Source organism: Rhodamnia argentea, chromosome 3, assembly GCF_020921035.1.
Source record: "Rhodamnia argentea isolate NSW1041297 chromosome 3, ASM2092103v1, whole genome shotgun sequence".
In the NCBI taxonomy this organism is placed as follows: Eukaryota; Viridiplantae; Streptophyta; class Magnoliopsida; order Myrtales; family Myrtaceae; genus Rhodamnia; species Rhodamnia argentea.
In genome coordinates this window covers 1641270-1661999 of record NC_063152.1, presented here as the reverse complement: position 1 = coordinate 1661999, position 20730 = coordinate 1641270, and the positions used below count along the sequence as shown (strand labels likewise).

The following is a 20730-nucleotide window of genomic DNA, read 5'->3' as shown; positions in this document are numbered from 1 at the left end:
AATGTGGCTCATTTTTTGAAAAGTACTGTTTTATAGAGATTACTTTTCAAATACAAATAGGGAGAGAAATACAGAAGTGAGCCTTAAAATTGTAAAAACAATTATTTACATGTCCATAAGGGAAAATCGACCTTTCCATTGAACCAATCTTACTTTTTTTGAAAATACATTTTGCAGAAGGTCACAACTCAAAGAGATCATCCCAAAACATTGCATACTAAATTTGACATCACTATCTCCTTATAAATAGGTGCACTTTTTTTCAATATGCTCAGACCAAATTGAACATTAGTATCGTAACTTTATTTCTTGCAAAGATTACTATCGTTGGTCATGGCAAGGAGACAGACAAGAGGACGTCAGCCAACTATAATGAGACAAATTGAAAATGTGGAGGATAAGCTCATAACATTCTCCAAGCGCAGATCTGGTATCTATAAAAAGGCAAGTGAGCTTGCAACCCTATGTGGTTCCGAGGTGGGAGTAGTAACATTCTCTCCTGCCGGAAAGCCCTATTCATTTGCTGATCAATCAATCGGTTCGATTGCAAACCGGTTCCTCGGCCAAAACCCTCCGCAAAATGATGGTGCTGACACCTTAGTTGAGTCATATCGTCGATTGAGGATTGGTAAGCTCAATCAACAATATGATGAGCTTGTTAATCAAGTTGAAGCCGACAAGGCACGAGGTAAAGTGCTTAAACAAATAACCGAAGCACGAAGCGGGGAGGGATGGTGGGAAGCTCCCATTGAAGAGCTAAACTTGGAAGAGCTTAAAGAAATGAAGGCGCGAATGGAGGAGCTTCGGCGGAATTTGTGGAGTTCAACAAATCAAAGGAATTGAGGATGACATGATTGTGATAACTATAATTTTCTCGTGTATTGAGGCTTTTGGTCTGTATTGTTCATGTTTAAGATATTAAGAATAATATGACTGCAATTTGCATATGTACCTTTAAGACAATCTCATCCGCTGACTCACACCTTCAGAATAGACTTATAAAGTATGTATAAAGTTTCGCACATAAGCGAGTGCAGTTCCATAAATTTGTCTCAAGTAGGGCTGAAACATTTGTTTTCTAGGAGATTTTGACAACCGGAACTTTTTTTCTCAAGGACAAGTGACCTGCGACTGCTTGGAATTTCATATCTACAGAAAACTTTCATTTGGAATAAAAGGGAAGCTTTACTTTGTTTTGCTCGTAAATCTTAGAGCATGTTTGTTTGAGTGGAAGAATTTTTCGAGCATTAATTTGTTGGACTTTCAAGCGTCTGATTTACTAAATGATAAGTTAACTTGAAAACAATTTATGGTCAAAGAAAACATGCATGCTTAAAATTAGGAAAATGAATTCCTTAACCTGAAAAGGTAAAAACATATTAGGGAAAATATTTCTCAGATAATTTATTTCCTGAAAAGAATTATTTTTCTTTTAAATAAAGTTTTCCTTTAAACAAACACACCCTCGTTACTAATGCCTATGCCGTAGTTATTTTTGGAGTTGAGTGGTTGTTGTGTAGAAGGAGATCCCCTGTTTGACTTGGACTCTTCAGTTAAAGGAAAGACATTTTCTCCAACGAGGACCAACTGTATATTAAACTCAAACAAGGGAAAAATTACGAAAGGTCCTCAACATATTTCAATTGTACAAATTTAGTTATAAACTTTTTTTTGGCTAATTGAGTCCTAAACCTTTTGTATTTGTGCCAATTGAATCCATCCGACCATGTTTGGCCTGCCTGCATTGACTTGATGTTGCCGGCGCCGATGTGGCAATATTTAAAAATACTACAGTATTTTTTTTTTTTTTTTATTTTTTTTATTTCCTTCTTTATTTTTTTATTTTTTTTATTCACCTTCTTCCTTTAGCAAATGGAGGAAGAAGGGCAAGAAAAAACAAACAAAACAAAGAAAATAAATAAATAAATGAATAATTCGAAAAAATATTAAATATTAAATAATATTCACATCGGCGTCGGCGTTTACGTTATTGTCGGCTGGCCAAAGTTGATTGAGATAAACTATAAAACTTTAGGACTCAATACCAGCCTCCCAAAACTCTGTGGAACATGATTTGGCACCTTATTACTCACCTGGAGATCAGATTACTCATGTGGAGTTTATGCAACAAAGCACTCCCTTCAAAGGAAAACCTACTAAGAGGGAAAATGTTACCCGACTCGTCTTGCCCTGTTTGCCATCGAGCGCCAGAGACCCTGGAGTACCTCTTAATTCTGCGCGGCTGGACAAAAGCCATATATGGTCACACCCAGAACTGAAAATCGACTCGTCCCCCCAGCATTTAACTAGAATCCACAAGTGGGGACTGAATGTTCTCACCGAAGAGAGGGACCCATTGTCAAAGGATCTGCTCGCAGGGACCCTTTAGCTAATCTGGAAAGAGAAAAACACCCTGGTTTTCCAAGGTCGACCACCAAGCTCGATAAAGATCGTTGACGAATCAATAGCACAAAACAAACTCTTCAATAGATGGAACCTAGAAGGGAGAAATCGAAGAAAAGTGGTGAATGAGTTACCTGCACGATGGAAACCACCTGAGAAGGGAAAGCTGAAATACAACGTGGATGGCTCATGGTCCGGCGACTCACTTGAGGGATCCATAGCCGGAATCTGCAGGAATTCCGACGGCGTTGTCATCGATGGTTGTGCCGAGAAGACCCGTGCGGATTCAGCCCTTGCGATTGAAGCCCTAGCTCTCCATGCAGTTCTGTCGAGGTTGGAAGAGACACAGAAATTGAAGACTCCAGTTGATCTGAGCGCCGAAGTGCAAGTAGTCACGGACAACTCATCAATAGCAGAGTACTTATGAGGCCGAGTTCAAAGCCCAAGGTCCGTGAGGATGATTATTGAAGCCTGCAAATTCTTTCTTGCCCGACTTAATGAAGTATCTATCAAATACGGACCCCGTGAAGCCAACGTGACTATGGATTGGATTGTCAAAACCCACTAGAAAAATTTTCTTCCCTTTAATTGGCTGTCTAAGCCCCCCTACCCACTATGGGTTTTATTATGTACTGATTCCAAACCTTGATGCACTTCCTCATTACCTTATTAACGAAAGCATTTGCATTGACCAAAAAGATTGGTAAAAAAAAAGCAAATAACTAAATTAGCACAATTATAATAGATTTAAAACTTTTTTGATAATTTTTCCCTCGAACAAGACTTCGAAATGTCAAACTTAGTCTCATTAAGATATCGTGTCGAGATCTTCTTCCTCCATCCTTACCTCTAGGAGTGAGCATGGTTCCGGGGTAGAACCGAGAACTCGGAACCGAAACCCGTAGGATCCGCTCTGGTTCCAGGTTCCAAGATATGCGGGGTAGATTCTAGGTTCCAAAAATTAAGGAACATGTTCTAACAGATAGGTTCCAAGTTCTACTAGAACCTGGAACCTGGACCCTATATTCCGAAATAATTTTTTATATTTTTCTTGGTATATATTTTTGCACGATTATACAATGTTCTATGGCATCCGATGATGAGTATATAATTTAGAGCCAAACAAATTTTTAAGTTTCGGGGTCCAAAAAATGATTAGCGTGTTCCAATGGATTGGTTTCGGGTTCTAAATGTAACATGTACAAAGCCTAAAATCACTCACTTCTACTTTCTCTTAGATGTTGTCGCATTCACTCTCATTTTGCTTAATTAAAAATAAATAAAATAAAATAAAATAAATTGATAGGTTCTCAAGTACCTTGGAACCCACCCTAGAACCCGTGACGGGTTAGGTTCCGGGTTCCAAGGTATGACGGGTAGGTTCCGGATTTCAAAATATGAAAAACCTATTCCGACGGGTAGATTCCAGATTCTAGGTGGAACCTGTAAGGAACCTAAAATCGCCCACCCTTACTTATCTCCCCCCTTCCCTATCTCTGAATTATTTTTCAAGCCACTCGAGGATCGATTCTACATATTGTCGTTCGCAATAGGAAATAAATGCCTATTTCTGATGTGATGTAACTTGGGACAAACTAAAAAATGTCGAAGTATATTTTATTTTTCAAAATGTTCCTTTCAACATTGATTGTGTCACGCCCCACACTCATTGAGCACGTCAACATCCCTCCCAGTCATTAAGTTGTGATGACTTAGGACATGTCCCCGACTCATTTTTTTTTTTTTTTTGTCTTTCAATTAAGTGCATGTGAAAACTATAAACTTCCCATGACAAACATAACGATAGGGATAATTAGAAGGAAACCAACAATCAGCAAATAGCAAAAGCTCATTTTATTTAATTACCATTAACTCTGGGAGGATTACAATATACACGGGCTTATCACAAGGCCGCTCCCTAACAGACCACACATACAAAAAAAGGTGGGGTGGTTGGGTTAACCTAACTTCACTACAAAAGGGTAGCCCAAAAAGATAAGCATACGGTGCCTATCATCACAACCGACCATAACCCAAGAGAGGCTCCACATTGGACTCCTCTTCATCTGCATCGAACTCCATACTATTCGGATCGGTCTCCGGATCGTAAACAACTCCGTCCGGAGGGTCGAGATCCATAGGATCCCAAACCTCAACTCCCGGTACCACCAGCGGGGGTTCGTCGAAGCCTCTAATCGGACCATAGGGGTCATCCCCTTCCCTAAGGAACCAAGCTAAAAACTCATGCGGTTGCCACATCTCCAACCCATTCATCATCCCAAACGGTTGTCGAATGCTTCTAATATCACCTATTCGATCCTCTTGGATATTCCACCACTATTATACCCGTGTCTATGCATACACCAAAACACGTAAGCAAAGGTGATTAATTCATACTTGGGGGTCTAAAAATATTTGAACAACAAAATGAGATAAAACTCAGCAAGTTAACGACCTAAGCCTCGATTAGGAGGTCAACTCAACTCGGACGCATCTAGAACCCGTAATGCGGCATAATATATATGAGTATGCCAACACACAATCATAGGCAATCTTACTTTATCTTGACAAGCACCTTGCAAGTTACAAACCACTATATAAAATGTAATGCAATAAATAAATTACATAATCGAGATACATGTCAACCTTCTCATGCACAGTGCACTCAAGCGTGTTCTAATTATTACGGCTACTCAAGCACGCCCGTCCTCACACGGGGGTCTTCCGACTCTACCGAGTATTTATTCATTCAATCAATTATGGCCGATCGAGGGCACGTTCGTCTTCATACGAGGGTCTTTCGGCTTATCCGAGTATTTCTTGAATCAATGCAACTCTCATGCTAAAAATACAGTAAATAAATCCCACGTGACCACGCTCACATAATTAAATCATCAAACTTTTTATACTACTCTACCCAAACATTCTTGCCCTATTTAACTCATAAATTTTGATATATAAACCCGATACTTTGGGGTTTACTATTTATATGTCCACAACTCTTTTCTTGAAAATAGCCCTTCAATTCATTTAATTATACGAGCTAATTTATATGGCTATTCCCAACGTCGACATCACAATTTAAGTATAAACAATCACAATTTAATATTAAAAAATACAAAAAAAATATTAATGAAATATTAATATGTAATTTCTGAAAATTAGTTTATTTAATAAGAAAACATTAATTATCAAAGAATCCGATAGCTTATCGCCTAAATAGCGATAACTTATCACTAATTAATGAGAGCTTATCACCTAAATAATGATAGCTTATTACTCAACAACCAATAGCTTATCATCAAATAGTGATAGCTTATTATTCAATCATTGATAGCTTATCACCAAATTGTAATAACTTATCACTAACAACTTCAATAGCTTATCGCATAAATTGTCGATAGCTTATCGCATTCGTGATAACCTATTAAGTCTACTTAATGCCTATCAAGATAACTTTTCAACTAATCCCTAATTAATTAGCACTACTTAGCCTAACTTATCAACTAATCCCTAATTAATTAGCATTACTTAACCTAATATAATCTCATCCTAATCAAGTTTAACATACTAATCAAGAGATTAGGGGAAAAACTCACCCGATAACTATTCTGAAGACACGGGCGTGAAAGCGGCTACGAGGGCTATGCGTGGTTTGGTTTGGAAACGACATCGAACAATGATGGATGGTTGGACAACGGTAAAATAGAATCGGTGAGGACCGGTTTGCTCCATGGGGCTCGGAGCGATAGTTGGAAAGGCTCGAATGGGTGGCGCATGGCGATGGGAGGTCATGATGGTGCTAGGTGGTGGCTTCAATCGGTAAGGTAGCATTAAAAAGGGACAGAGATGGTGTTGGTGGTGGCCGGCCAAGAGAGAAATGAGAGAGAAGGGGCGCCGGATGAGTGAGAGAGGAGAGAGGGTGAGAGAGGTTCAAATGAGAGATATTATCTCATTCAAACTTCTTGAGCAAGCCTAAGATCAAGATATTATACCCTCATCAATGCTTTACCCCCCAAAGTCTTCACTCATCAAGGTCTTTTGTCTCAACATCATAAATGCAAGAAGGGCATTTTAGTAATTTCACAAAGTATAATATAAAATACCATACGCGTATATGAGCTAGAATTTTGTGCGGGTTCATATAAATCAAGCTTGGGCTTGAAAGGGCCCACTTGTGCTTGTCCTAGGCCCTAATGGCCAAACTACAATGGGCTTGAGGTCTAATGGACCTTTGTCCCGTCCACTTCCTCGTGGGCTCCCAATCTCGGCCCGTTAATCCTTCTTCTTTTTTTACGAGAGTTCTAGCCAACCGATAAATTGGTAGATCAATGAGGTAACGTCCAATAGTTTAGTTTTGAAATCCTCGAAGGTTTGATACCCAAATTTGAATTCTAATTCATGGTCAAAATCGATCGATTGCGACTTTAGTACACCTCGAGCTAAAGGGCGGCTTTTAAGAATTACGCGTATTCGACTCGTGATTAATTCGACATCAATCCACCTTTAAGCTTCTCAAGCCATCGGTTATGATGTACTTGCGAGGGGTTAATCACTAGTTTGGGCGTACACGATCATTAGGAAACATTCTATGGTTGTTCCTTGATCTGTCTAAAGTGGTTCAAAATTGTCCCTCGTCAATCTTTGTGGTCGAATTATCAATTCATGATTGAGTTCTCAAATCATGCGTACTTAATTCCTTAATAGCTTTTTCCTTTCGGTTAGTCTCTCATGAGTAATCAATCCAGAGCGAGAATTACTAACATTGCATTGATTAAAATCATCATTTCATTACATCCTGAATAGGGTCGAGTTTGAGGATGTGACAATTCTTCCCCACTTAAAGAAAATTCGTCCTCAAAATTTATAACAACCATACTACTTAAAAAGATGGAGATGTTGTCGTCTTATTATCTCTTCACTTTTCTAAGTAGCTCCTTTCGTTCCATGATGTTGCCAATCACCTTAACCAAAGAGATCTTCTTGTTCCGTAACACTTGATCTTTTCTGTCTTCGGTGCGCACTGGTCTTTCCACGTACGACACCCTATCGTCCTCATTTATTTTTTCATAATTCAGCATGTAGGTAGGATCGGGCTCATATTTTCTTAGCATGGATATATAGAAGACATCGTGTACTTGTGCCAATTTCGGCTGCAAAGCTAGAAGATATGCCAAAATTCCAATTCTCTCCAAAATTTCAAACTATCCGATATATCTCGGCCTTAACTCCATTTCCTACCAAATCGCGACGTTCCTCACATAGGTGACACCTTGAGGAAGATGTGATCACCTACTGGGAATTCCAAAGCCCTTCGTCGCTTATCCGCAAAGCTTTTTTGATGGATCTAGGTTGTCTTAAGCCTTTCTCTAATGGCTTTAACTACCTCAACCGATTGTTTTACGAACTCCGGAATAGTAATCCTCCTTTCTCTAACCTTGTCCCAACATATTGGACTTCTGCAGGTTCTACTATACAAAGTTTCAAATAGTGCCGTTCTAATGCTCTGTTGATAGCTATTGTTATAAGTGAACTCAACGAGATGTAATTGCTCCTTTCAACTTTCTTTGAAATCCAAAACACAAGCTCACAGCATATCCTCGAGAGTTTGAATTGTTTTCTCGGATTGTCCATCCGTCTAGGGATGACAAGCTATACTATATTGCAACTTCATTCCCATGGCACTTTAAAAAAATTTCCAAAATATAGCGGTGAACTTGGGATCTCTATTCGAAGTAATTGTTACGGTACTCCATGAAGGCAAACTATCTATCGCACGTACAACTCAACATATCTATCCATGGAAAAATCCTTTCGTATGGCAATGAAATGTATAGACTTGTTCGATCTATCAACTAAGACCTAAATAGAGTCATTACTTCTCTAACTCCTTGGTAGACCCATTAAGAAATCTTTTGTGATATGTTCCCATTTCCATTCTAGGATCTCAAGTTGTTGTATCAACCCACCTGGCTTGCAATACTGCGTTTTCACTTGTTGGCACGTCAAGTATTTGGCTGCGTGCTTGACTATATCAACTTTCATTCCACTCCACCAGTAATGTCGATGTAAATTTTGATACATCTTTGTACTACCAGGGTGGATACTATAATTGCTGCGTTGTGCTTCTAACTGAATCTCGTCCTTGAGTTCCATATTGTCGGGTACGCACAATCATCCATGAAACTTTAACGTTCCATCTTTAGCCACTTAAAAGTCTGGCTTTCTTTTATCCGCATCTCCTTGTAGAATCTTTTGAATTATAGGATCCGTTCATTGTAACACCTTAATCTTAGCCTGTACTTCCGGTTCAATTCTTAGGGTAGCTAGAAGACTCGAGAGGTGACCTACCTCAATCTTGTACTACGAATCACGTACTCCTTTGAGTAGAGTCAATTCATTAACCATCATATGCATGATGGTAGACTTCCGACCGAGTGCATCTGCTACCTTTTTGGCTTTTCCAAGGTGATACCGAATGTCGCAGCCGTAGTTCTTGAGAAGTTCCATCCATCGATGTTGTGATGTCCCGAAATTTTGACGTCGCTAAGATAACTGGATTCAATTAAAGTTAAATCATCAATTCCATCCTGCAAATTAAATTTGAATTTTTGAGGATTTGAGAGACGATAATTAGATATTCTTGAGACGTCGGTCAGAGTAGTTTAAGCTCCGGTACTTTAGTCGTCGTGTTGTAGTACCAAGACACTTCGCGCTCGAGCCTAGCCCCGATCGAGCCCTAGCCTTGAAAGTACCAAAATGCCATAAGTTATTTATGCCAAATGACCAATCAGTCATAAAATACCAAATGACCAAATTGCCTTTTGAATTTATGCAATACATGACAAAAATATTCAAATTTGATTTTACCCATGGGCCCTCTCCTTCACATCAGCTACCTTCTAATCCCATCACACACACACACACACACACACACACACACACACACACACACACACACACACACACACACACACACACACACACACTCCTCCCCACCTTTAGCGACACACTCCCGACTCCCCTTCCCCCTTGCTGTTTTTGCTTCGGCCACCACCATGCCTCATTGCTAGCCACCATCCCTTTGTTGTCATCGCCACCACCCGTTGCGCTAGTACCAGCCCATCATCTCTAGCCGACCCATCGTCGACGTCTTCCACTTTACCTCGATCATGATCCGAAGCCCCCGTAGAGCAGTTAGACCCTCGAGCCAATGCGGTTTGCTGTCGCCGTGCTCCATGCCCATCCATCATCCGAGCAACCACCACCCTACCGTCTATCGCCCACGAGCTCGACCCAACCCGAGGTCGAGAACCCTTAGACCCGAGAAACCCATAAACCACAACCCTCATCCTCGTGGCTTGTTGTTGTCGGCCTCCACCTCAATCGCCGATCCCAGCCGCTCTCGTACGGCCGTTAACTCGAGAGCTATCCGCCACCACGAACCCGTAGCTGTCGAGGATCGTCGCCACCATACCATTACCGCTTGTGTCACCACCGTCATTGTCCTGGACCATTAGTTGTGAGTTAACCCTTAACCCTTGATTATGTCATTAATTGCGTATAGGAATAGATTAATTAGTGTAAATCCTAGACTAGTTAGTTAACTATGATCGGGTGAGGTTGGTAACCCTAGTTAGTAAGTTAACTCTAGCTAGATAAAATAGACGGTGGCTAGTTGATGGTGAACTGTCTTGGATTTGATCACAAACAGGCTAGTTAGTCGAAGTCAAGTGGACTAATGATTGTCGAGTTATTTAATTAAGTCGGACTTAATTAATTGTAGTTGGATTAATTAATTGCGGTCATGTTAATTAACCATAACCGAAATAATTAATTATTATTAATTAAATATTATTATTGATTGATTGATGGGTAATTATGGATTGGATGTTGTATGCATTGGTTGTGTATATATTATATATATACGAGAATTAATCACCTTGTATTAGAATTTGAAGCAAGCAATGCGGTGGAGTGGTATGAAGGCGGACATAGCCAAGCACGTGGCGAAGTGTTTGACGTACCCGTAGATCAAGGCGCAGCACTGCAAGTCGGGAGGATTGCTGCAATCGTTGAAAATTCCACAGTGGAAGTAGAAGCATATCACGATTGGGTTTGTCGAGAATTCGGAGAGGATATGATTCGATTTGGGTCATGGTTAACAGATTGATGAAGTCGGCGCACTTTATTACGGTGAAGAAGGATTTTGCCTTAGACGGATATGTAGAATTGAATGTGCGACACATAGTGCAACTTCATGGAGTGCTAATGAGGATTACTTCGGATCATGATCTTAAGTTTACTACCACATTTTGGAAAAGCCTATATAATGCTTTGGGAACGAAACTGCAGTTCACTACGACCTATCATCTACAGACGGATAGCTAGTCCGAAAGGACGATTCAAACACTTGAGGATATGCTAAGAGCTTATGTTTTGGATTTCAAGGGCGGTTGGGAGGAAAAAGCGTATTTGGTTGAGTTTACCTACAACAACGGTTATTAGCAGAGCATTAGGATGGAACCTTTTGAAACGTTGTATGGAAGAACTTACGGGATGCTAGTGTGTTGGGATGAAGTGGGCAAAAGGAAGATCACCGGCCCCGAGTTGGTACAACAGTAGTTAGAAGTTGTCAAGTTTATTAGAGAAAGGCTTAGAATAGCTCAGAGTTGCCGAAAAAATTACACCAATAGGAAGCGTAAGTCTTTGGAGTTTCAAGTGGGAGATAACGTATTTCTAAAGGTGTCGCCTATAAGAGGGACATCCCATTTTGGTAAGAAAGGAAAGTTGAGCTCGAGGTATGTAGAGCCGTTGGAGATTTTAGAGCGGATTGAAAATCTGGCGTATCGTCTTGCCTTGCCCCCGAGACTTGCTCGGGTACATAACGTTTTTCACTTGTTGATGCTAAGGAAATATGACCCTGACCCAGCTCATGTGTTGAGTTATGAAGAGATCGAGTTGGATGAGTGAGCATCGTATGTAGAGCGCTCGGTGAAGATTATGGATAGAAAAGAGCAAATGCTCCGGAACAAGATGATCTCTTTGGTCAAAGTGGTTTGGCAACACCATGGGATAGAAGGAGCGACTTGGGAAAGTGAAAACGTTATAAAGAGTAGTTATCCTTTTCTTTTGAAGGTTTGTAATAGTAGTGTAATTTCGGAGACGAAATTTCCTAAGGATGGGAAAGTTATAATGTCCCGAAATTTTGACATCCGTAAGATAACTGGATTCAATGAAAATTAAATCATGAATTCCAGCCTTTAAGATAAATTTGGATTTTTGAGGATTTAAGAGACGATAGTTAGATATTCTTGAGACGTTGGTCAGAGTAGTTTAAGCTCTGGTAGTCTAGTCATCACGTAGTAGTACTAAGACCTTTCACATCCGAGCCTAGCCCCGACCGAGCCCTAGCCTTGAAAGTACCAAAATACCCTTAGTTGTTTGTGCCAACCGACCAATCAGTCCTAAAATACCAAATGACCAAATTGCCCTTCAATTTATGCACTATAAGATAAAAATATTCAAACTTGAGTTGACTCGTGGGCCCTCCTCATTCACATCGACCACCTACCAATCCCATCACCCTCACTTCACTCTCTCTCTCACTCAACCCCCACCTTCGGCGACACACCTCTGACTCCCTATCCCCCTTGCTAGTTTTGCTCCAGCCACTACCGCACCTCACCGCCAGCTACCATCCCTCTATCGTCATCGCTACCACAGTCCATGACCCCCAGTTGACTCGTTGCCATTGTCCTCCACTTCACCTCAACTACAACCCGAAAGCCCCACTGAGCCATAAAATTCGCGAGCCAACGTGGCTTGCTGCCGCCATGCTCCACCGTCCATTGTTGGACCCAACCCGAGGCAAGAGCCCTTGGATCCAAGAAACCTACATACCGCCACCCTCGCCCTCGCGCCTCGTCATCGTCAACTACCACCTCGGCCGCCAACCCCAACTGCTGTCGTACCGCCATTGACCAGAAAGCCCTCTACGGTCGAGCTCGTGATCGTAGAGGACCATCGCTACCGTGCTATTATCGCCCGTGTCACCACCGCCGTCGTCCCTGACCGTTAATTGGGATTTAACCCCAAACTCTTGGTTAGATTGTTAATTTCATTTAGAGATAGATTAATTAGTGTTGATCATGGATTAGTTAGCTAATTGTGGTCGGGTTATGTTAGTAACCCTTGTTAGGTTAAATTATCATAGTTAGTTAAGTTAATTCCGGTTTGATAAAATAGATTATGGCTAGTTGATGGTAGACTCTACTGGATTTGATCGCGAGCATGTTAGTTAGTCGAAGCCTAGTGGACTGATGATTATCGGGTCAATTAATTAAGACGGACTTAATTAATTCTAGTTGAATTAATTAATTGTGGTCAAGCTAATTAAGCATAATCGAAATAATTAATTATTATTAGTTAACTGTTATTAATAATTGATTGATGGGTGAATATTGATTACCTGTTGTATGCATTGGTTGTGTATATTATATATATATATATATATATATATATATATATATGAGAATTAATTACCCTATATCAAATACAAAGTTTGGTGGATAAACTGTGCATTCATGTGATCATGTGTGGATCAAATTGTATATTTGAGCATGAAAATGGCCTTGGGCCAAGTCTTTAAGCACTACCGTGTGAGCATTTGACTAAATGCAAAAGATAAGAATTGACTGGTTGTCTAGTGTGCTTGTATAGTCATATGATGGTTTCTTGACACGTTGGTGTTGAGTCGATCGGAATCACACGACTTGTCAAATGCACATCAATTCGTGACGCCGGATTGGTTAGATACTGGTCGCAGCTTGTGATGGACCGATGCTCCTTACGGGAATTCCTGTTATGCCGTGCCATATCGATCGGAATCACACGGCTAAACAATTGCCATTGCCAAAGTAATGAAACTATGATTGGTCATACCAAGAGAGCACCAACTATCTAGTATGCTGAGCACTAACTTTCTAGTGTGCGGGCACCAACTGTTTAGTATGCAGGCTGAATGGCCATTAATAACCAAAACATGTGTAGTTTTCTATGCATAGAAGCTGTTTGGGTGTTCTAGTTGTATGTCTTGGTTGGAGTGACTGATGAGTCGTGTCGAATATTGTGTTATGCAGGAACCAAAGTGTGATAAGCTTATGACGAAGTTGGGGAATGGGACCCCACTCAAGCTGCACCTCTTGATGGCGTAGTGACGAGCTCGGATACCGGCCCCGAAGACTCGGAGTCCAATCTGGAGAATTTGGTGCCGGAAAAGGATATAGAGATCGTAGAGCCATCAAATGTGGAGCTGCCATCCGAGATGGATGTGGAGGAGGAGCTGGAGACTTCATCAAAGGATAGTGAGGATGGGGCTTAGGGTAGTTGCCGGTTGACCTTTTTTGGCGAGTAATTTTTATCAGAAGAGTTAGGTTTCGACCACTTAATCTTTTTGTTGTAGGTGGTCAAAGGCTTGTATAATGGCCTCTGAAGCCTTGGGTTTTGGTTTGTGTAAATGATATGTGGATATGTATATAAGTTTTCTTTTACCATCCCAAGTCATCATACTACTGTTTATTTTTGTACGGGGTTCGGTTTCTACTTCCGTATGTGCTTGTCATTCATGTTGAGTTTGGAATTTTGTTGGCCTTGGGATCCTGGAGAACTGTACATAAGCGTGGCCGGAGGAGATGTTGGCGAGCTCGTAGGGTTCGGGTCATGACACAATGGGTGTGCACAATACAATGACAACACAATACCGGTCGATGGCGAGGCGTTAGCACAATAACGGCGGTGTCGGCCAGGGCGACAAGGAAGCACAATCAAGAGAGAGGGAAAGGGTGTGGTGATGGTTTGACAGAGCAACAAGTGTATTCGACGATCATACGATGAAATAAACCGATGTCACCGGTTTATACAGGGGAAGAGTCAGCAGCTGATCCACAGCGCATTAACACGTGTTGACAACCTCAGCACGTGTTGACATGCTCCGACACCTATCAGAAATGCCCCGACACTTGTCCGAAAAGCCGACACTTTTCGACATTTGTCCACAGATTTTGCCACGTGTCATCCTCTTGTCCTTATCTGGTCCCAATTTCTCATATATTTAACCCGATATGACCCTAATCAAACATATAGTGTCCTTAAAAATATTACCGGGCCAATAATAATTCCTTAAAAAACCATCATGTTCGAATAATAATCCCTCAAAACTTATCCAATAATCCAAACTCATTAAATACTAATCCACTCATAAGCGGGTAAGGGTTTTCGGGTCATCACACCTCACTCTATATAAACAACCTTATGCTTAGGGTTAATTCATTCACTCACATACACAATTTTTGGCACACTTAAGGCAGAAAATTCATAGCATAATTGAGAAAGTCTAAGGAGTTTGATTATCTCCCCCACCGGTCGAGATAATCCTCCCAATCCAAGCTCAATCGAGACATCTTTCTCGGCCGAACCCTCCACCAAATGGCCTCCTCCTCCTCCGAAGCTGCCCGAAGCTCCACCACTCACATCCATCGTCCAGCTGTAAGCTACCTCAGCTACAGCCGATGCGTCGTCTGTAGAACAGACCATCCTAGCTCATCCGCCGATCTATCGACAACCGATGAAGCCCTCCACTATCCAGCTCTGTTTAGCCACAATTTAGCCCCATTTTGAGATCGATCGGCTTCGGTTTTAACATTATTTGAGGGTTTAACTCAACTACTTTTTGTGTTAGATTGTTTGGGTCCGTTCTCGTGGTGAATCAAGCTCAAATGGTGCCTTTTTGGGCGGATCATTGAGTTTGCACAAGTGCAGAAATCTTGCTTGGAAAAGGTATAAAGTCTCAAATTTTGATTGCAAATCCATGCTTATTTGATTGGAAGTTCGCATATACGTTCTTGTACCTCAATGAACATATATGATTTGCAAATTAAAATTGATAAAGTTCAAGCGTTTTTTGATAATAAAAAAAAAAAGACGAATTCTTAGTTGATTGTCAAACTTGAAGCTTTTGAGATATTGCTTGATTGTATTGCCTTCAATTTACCATTTACATCGGAAGTCGCTATGCACCATGCTTTGACCTGGAGTTGCTTGAAAAGCTTTATGATTTAGCATATCGAAAATAGCTTATATTTTGATAAACAATCAAGTTAGTACGTTCCTTGCTAAAACCAAAAATTTGAGCTATTTTTGCATAAAAAAATTCTGATTTTTCAAAAAACTTAACTTGTTCATGAATTAGCCGAATTCTACACACATCTATGAGAATTGGCGGATTTTGATTGGAAAATATCTTTTCTCAAAGTCTAAAATATTTTCGGCATATTTTCTAGGATCAAATTGAATAAAGTGGGAAAGAAAAGGATTTTTTATGAATTGGGCTGAAATTTTCGGCTCACTCTTTCTCTTGGCTGAAATTTGCTTGTTGATGGATGATCTTTGCTTTGGTGATTATCTCTTGCATGTTGCGTTGGTTGAATAGCTTTATCCATTTAGCTATTTGACATTATCTTTATGTTCCGGATAAGAATTGCTTGGATTGGATAATATCCTTCCGAATTTTGGGGATTATCTGAAGATATTTTCTAAATCCTAAAGATAATTTCTCAATTTTTAAAAGATTGAATTTTCGCTGATGGGAAAGTGGACCCTACACAATTTCGGCCACCCCACATTAATTTTTGAAATTTGGGGATTGGTGGTGACTTTTACTTCTCGTCTTGTGCTTTGCATAGTTCCTTGTCATGTGTATTTATTTTATGTGATTGTTTTGTTATAAGGTTTGCACAATTATAAACAAATATGCTAATAATATATGCTCCCCTATGTGCTTTAACCCTTTGGAATATGCAAATTATATACCCTAACCTCGATCTTAATGGAATGAGTCGTCAATTTTGTAAAGAATTTTATATTTTGCCTTTCTTAGATAGGACGATGAAATTCTATACCAATCCGCTTGCTGACTTGAATCTAATAGTACGTTGCGGATAAAAAATCGCAATTTTCGAAATTTAAGGTATATTATGAGCATATCTATTTATTTTTGTTCATTTTGTTTGTTTGTTTTAATTTACCCAAATAACACAAAAAAAAATCACTTTTTTCGTATATAATATGGTCATTTGTCATTGCATTTTTCTAAATAAAAAATTTGATTCCCCTCATCAATCGAAAGAGGGTTTTTCATGAAAGCTTCTATCAAAAGGGCATTAATTTTTCTAATTAATGTAACCAAGTCCTCAAACTCATTTTTTCTGGTTTGTAGAAATAATTTAATTCTCTTGCTAATTTACTTGGGTATCTAATCGGCTTACCAAGAAAACGATTAGTGGCGGCTCCAAATTGAATAAATTTTGTATGAAATGAACCTAAGTTACGATTCAGTAGAACTTGGGAGAGTTCAAATTAGGTTAGTTAATTTAGTTAACCTAATAATCCATTAACCTGAAATTTTTCCTAATTTTAGGTCAAGACAATAATTACTAGGACAATTTTGACTATCAATAGGATATATAAACTATAGGTCGATATCCCTGAACCATGGCGAAACAAAATTTCATAGTTGAGAGGACGAACCATGTCTCAAACAAAATTTTATAAAAGGCTTGTTGGTTCTTTTAAGGCAAGGCATCACACGTCCCGCTCATATCCCGGCTCATGCACTACTCGGACTTTCTACACTTGCAAATTCGAATAACATCAGCAACTTTCATGACCACCTTTTGCGCTCAACTTGTTCCATGGGTTCGTTCCAAATGGTTAAGTTCAGCTTTACCTTGTTGCGATGGAAAGAAGAACAAAGATTCGTAGAAGTCCGAAAATGTTGAAGTGATGCTTTCTCTGTGACGGATTTACACTGCTTTATTTATTAACAATGTTCTCTTGCTTTCGAGACCAAAAAAAGAAAAGAAAAAGATGTATACCAGTTAGAAAGCTCTTTAAGTCATTAATCCAGCAAATCAAAGCGATGAAACTGATCAACAAAAGCAAGGAGGGAGCGAAAGGAATATGGATAATCAAGTTTTCGAGGTACATGGAGAGTGCCAACATAATGATATGATTTCTCAATGACCAGATTCAATTCCCTTTTATTGACCTTGAATCGTCCTCATAACTTCAAGATAGGACTTGCCTTGCAGCTCGCGAGAGAAGTGTCCCTTGAAGTAATCAACAACGCCAATTCTTCTAAACAATGCTGGCTTGTCCGGTGTGATCAGGCTCGGTGCAGGACCCATCTCGCCCTCAAGTTTCGGGCCATAAAATGTGGCAAATGAGAGCCTTTCTTTCGTCGAATTAACTGTTGCTCTGTGCTCAATGCTACGATATGTACCGTTCGTCACAATCTGTGTCCCTCATCAAATACACAAACTACCTTGTCATGTCTCTAATAGAATTTTACTGTAATCCATACTCGTTTTATGGAGCTGATTAGCTCAATGCATCGGAATAAACAATGACGTGCACACACAAGGACTTGGACCGCATAAATTTTCATTTAGTCCACCATATTGTTCAAGATTGTTATTGCATTCCCGACTGCATAAATTTTTCATTTATATAGACTAATCCAAGCTTTTTTTACATAATGAATAAATAACTTTTTATACATATTGTGAATGAAAACCCAATCTTGTCATCAGTAGCACATGAATTAGCAATACTGGCTCGCATATCAAACAAAATTAGGTGGAATTCCACAATTGAAAGAAAAGATATAGGGCCAATCGAGAAGCTTTACCTCTAAAATATCTCCGACATTGACAACGAAAGCATTAGGGAGGGGCTTGACAGGGACCCACTCTCCCTCTTTCCTTACTTGGAGACCTTCCATTTCATTGACCTGGAGAAGAATGGTGAGGGCTGAGGCGTCGGAATGTGGGGTGAGGCCAATGACGAGCTCGGGTCGGGAACATGGAGGGTAATAATTCATCCTAAGGGCTTGCCTGCCTCCATCGAACAGTTCTATCATGTCCTTGGTGTCCATCTTCAGAGGTTTTGCCATGAGAAGGAGTATCTTCATCGTCAGATCTCGTAGCTCTGAGGAGTATTCATCCAAGACATCTCTGCATAAAAACAAGACGATACATATAAGAATAGGTTTTATACAATGTTCATCTCAGTTGGGAGAGACGGGGGCTGCGAAGAAAACAGTTGAATAGACTCTATGTCAATGTTCCTATTGGTAAAATTAAAATATTATTAATGATGTATACGAATCTTGAAGCTAGACTTCTATGCATTCGACGCATGTCCGCCCAACTCACATGCATCAAGTGCAGTCAAGAATATTTCCTTACTTAGGCTGCATTCGTTTCGCAAAAAATAACTTTCAAAAATAATTTGCGAATTTTTCGGTGTTCGGATCACGAAAACTAAATGAGTCAAGGAAAATATTTTCTATCAATGGACAAAAACACCTTCAAAAGTGAAGAAACTAATTTTCTCTTTTGGAAAAAGAAAATCATTCTTTTCACTTTTGAAAGTATTTTAAGAGGAAATCAGTTTCCACATACACCAATCTCTTTAATCTCTCTCTATCTATATGCTTCGAATGCTTACTATTTTTTTATTTCTTTTATTTCTTTTTCTATTTTTTTCCTCGGCCGGGCCTTAATGACCCAGCCACAGCCAATCCCGGCAAGCTACCGAGCTCGAGGCTTGCCAGTTCCTGGGAATGCGGAGTAAGAGATGCATGGTTTCTAAAACTTGCAATTCTTAATTAACGCAATTTTTCATTAAAAAAAAAAAAAAAAAGCACTTCTTGTTCTTGAACTTGCGGTTACCAAATCACAGGCATTCACTCTAATAATAGCCAATATGTCATTATGTTGTGAATTGACCTCAAACCTGCTCATTTGGCCTTGTTTAGCCATCGAGAATCTTTTCCATATTCAAGAGTAAAGCATGAAAACGACAATGCTTTGTCCTCGCTCCCGAGTCTCCATCATCACGTGAACATGAAGGGGACTCTGCGTAAATTATTGTTTCGTATCAGGTTAGATGACCTAATTTTGTTAAAAGATTGTATTTTTTTTTCAATATTGAATGTTAATTTTCTATGCATTAAAGTTACTTTATTCTTTGCTCCCGCCTTTCTCACCATAGACCATTGCCCTTGCTTATCTCTCTTTCGTGTGCACGTTTGACATCTATCTACTCCCGACAACGCACAATCCGGATCGTTCAATTAGTGTATAGTGTTCTCAGTGCATGAAGGAGAGAAAGAGAGAAAGAGAGAGAACCTGAAGGGAGAAGGAAGCATGGGAAAAAGGTGAGGTTTTCTCAAATGTCTCGGGAGGGACACCATGAAGAAGATGTCGCTCCAATCAAGCTTCTGCTCCTCGGACACAACAAACGACTGCCCAAAACCCTCCAATTCTTCTCCCCCTTGCCAAAACTTCCTCTTCTCCTCCATTGGAAGATTGAAGAACTCTTGTATTCCCAACTTCACCTCCTCCACCAATGAACAACTCACTCCATGGTTTATCAACTGCATCCACACAAAGGGATCAGTTAAATTTAAAAGTCAATTCTCGAAAAAAGGAAAAATTCGGATCTTGTGACTCAACCAATCCTCACAGAAAGAAAAAGTAAAAGCTACTTTTGTAACATTTTTACCTGGAAGAATCCCCAATCTCTGCATGCCATGTGCAGCTTTTCGAGCTCGGACTCCATCAAATCGTCACTGCTTGATGAGAGCTTATTCAGGTCAATTACTGGCACTTGAAGGAACGAAGTTCCGTGATCCTCATGCATGAGCGGGTGATCTTGGTCAGTACGGACATAGCGAGGAGGGACTTCGGTTGTGAGCTCTTTTGCCAACTCCTGAACGCTTGGGACTGGAAGAGAACTACCAAGCTTTGTGAGATTCGCATCCATTTGAGAAGGCTGTAAGTTACAAAGTGCATTTGAGAGTTTGATGGCTGTAGGATGTCACGCAACTTGGTTTCTAATTTATAATGGTTGTATCAAGAGCAGAAACCACCAAAAAAGTTCTAAATCTATTGTATTGTGTCAATTCAGTTATAAACCTCTTTTTTTTTTTTTTTGGCCAATTGAGTAGTTAACCTTTTATATTTATATATATTCAGTCCATCCGGCCAACTTTAATTGATCGACAATGACGTGGACATTGGCCGATACCGACATGAAAATTTTTAGATTTATTTATCTATTTATTTAATGTTATTTTTGGGAAGAAGAAAAAATAAGAAAAAACATAAAAAAAGACAAAAAAAAATTAATTCCAAAAAAATTAAAAAATTATTAAAAATTATCCACGTCAGCGCATCTGGCAAAAGTTGATTGGATAGATTA

The 20730-nt window shown here is 39.8% G+C and overlaps 2 protein-coding genes across 2 annotated transcripts; one reads left to right on the top strand and one right to left on the bottom strand.

Moving 5' to 3' along the window:
• Positions 1-333: 333 nt before the first annotated feature.
• Positions 334-2830, top strand: LOC115754997 (agamous-like MADS-box protein AGL61). Its single transcript, XM_048276215.1, has 2 exons — positions 334-688; positions 2427-2830. The coding sequence occupies exons 1-2, from the start codon at positions 334-336 to the stop codon at positions 2828-2830; spliced, it is 759 nt and encodes a 252-aa protein (XP_048132172.1).
• Positions 2831-17479: 14649 nt separating this feature from the next.
• LOC115754966 (protein SRG1-like) lies at positions 17480-20292 on the bottom strand. Its single transcript, XM_030694167.2, has 4 exons — positions 20032-20292; positions 19656-19903; positions 18152-18476; positions 17480-17756 (listed from the first exon to the last, which is right to left on the bottom strand). The coding sequence occupies exons 1-4, from the start codon at positions 20290-20292 to the stop codon at positions 17502-17504; spliced, it is 1089 nt and encodes a 362-aa protein (XP_030550027.1). The 3' UTR covers positions 17480-17501.
• Positions 20293-20730: the final 438 nt, after the last annotated feature.

What these genes read in the sequence shown, in the direction of transcription:
- LOC115754997 (XM_048276215.1), top strand. Translation starts at nt 334, where the DNA reads ATGGCAAGGAGACAGACAAGAGGACGTCAGCCAACTATAATGAGACAA. An exon ending in TGAAGCCGACAAGGCACGAG is followed by an intron (nt 689 to 2,426) that starts GTAAAGTGCTTA and finishes TGGTTTTCCAAG; the next exon opens with GTCGACCACCAAGCTCGATA.
- LOC115754966 (XM_030694167.2), bottom strand. Translation starts at nt 20,292, where the DNA reads ATGGATGCGAATCTCACAAAGCTTGGTAGTTCTCTTCCAGTCCCAAGC. An exon ending in GAGATTGGGGATTCTTCCAG is followed by an intron (nt 19,904 to 20,031) that starts GTAAAAATGTTA and finishes GTGTGGATGCAG; the next exon opens with TTGATAAACCATGGAGTGAG. An exon ending in ATGCTTCCTTCTCCCTTCAG is followed by an intron (nt 18,477 to 19,655) that starts GTTCTCTCTCTT and finishes GTTTTTATGCAG; the next exon opens with AGATGTCTTGGATGAATACT.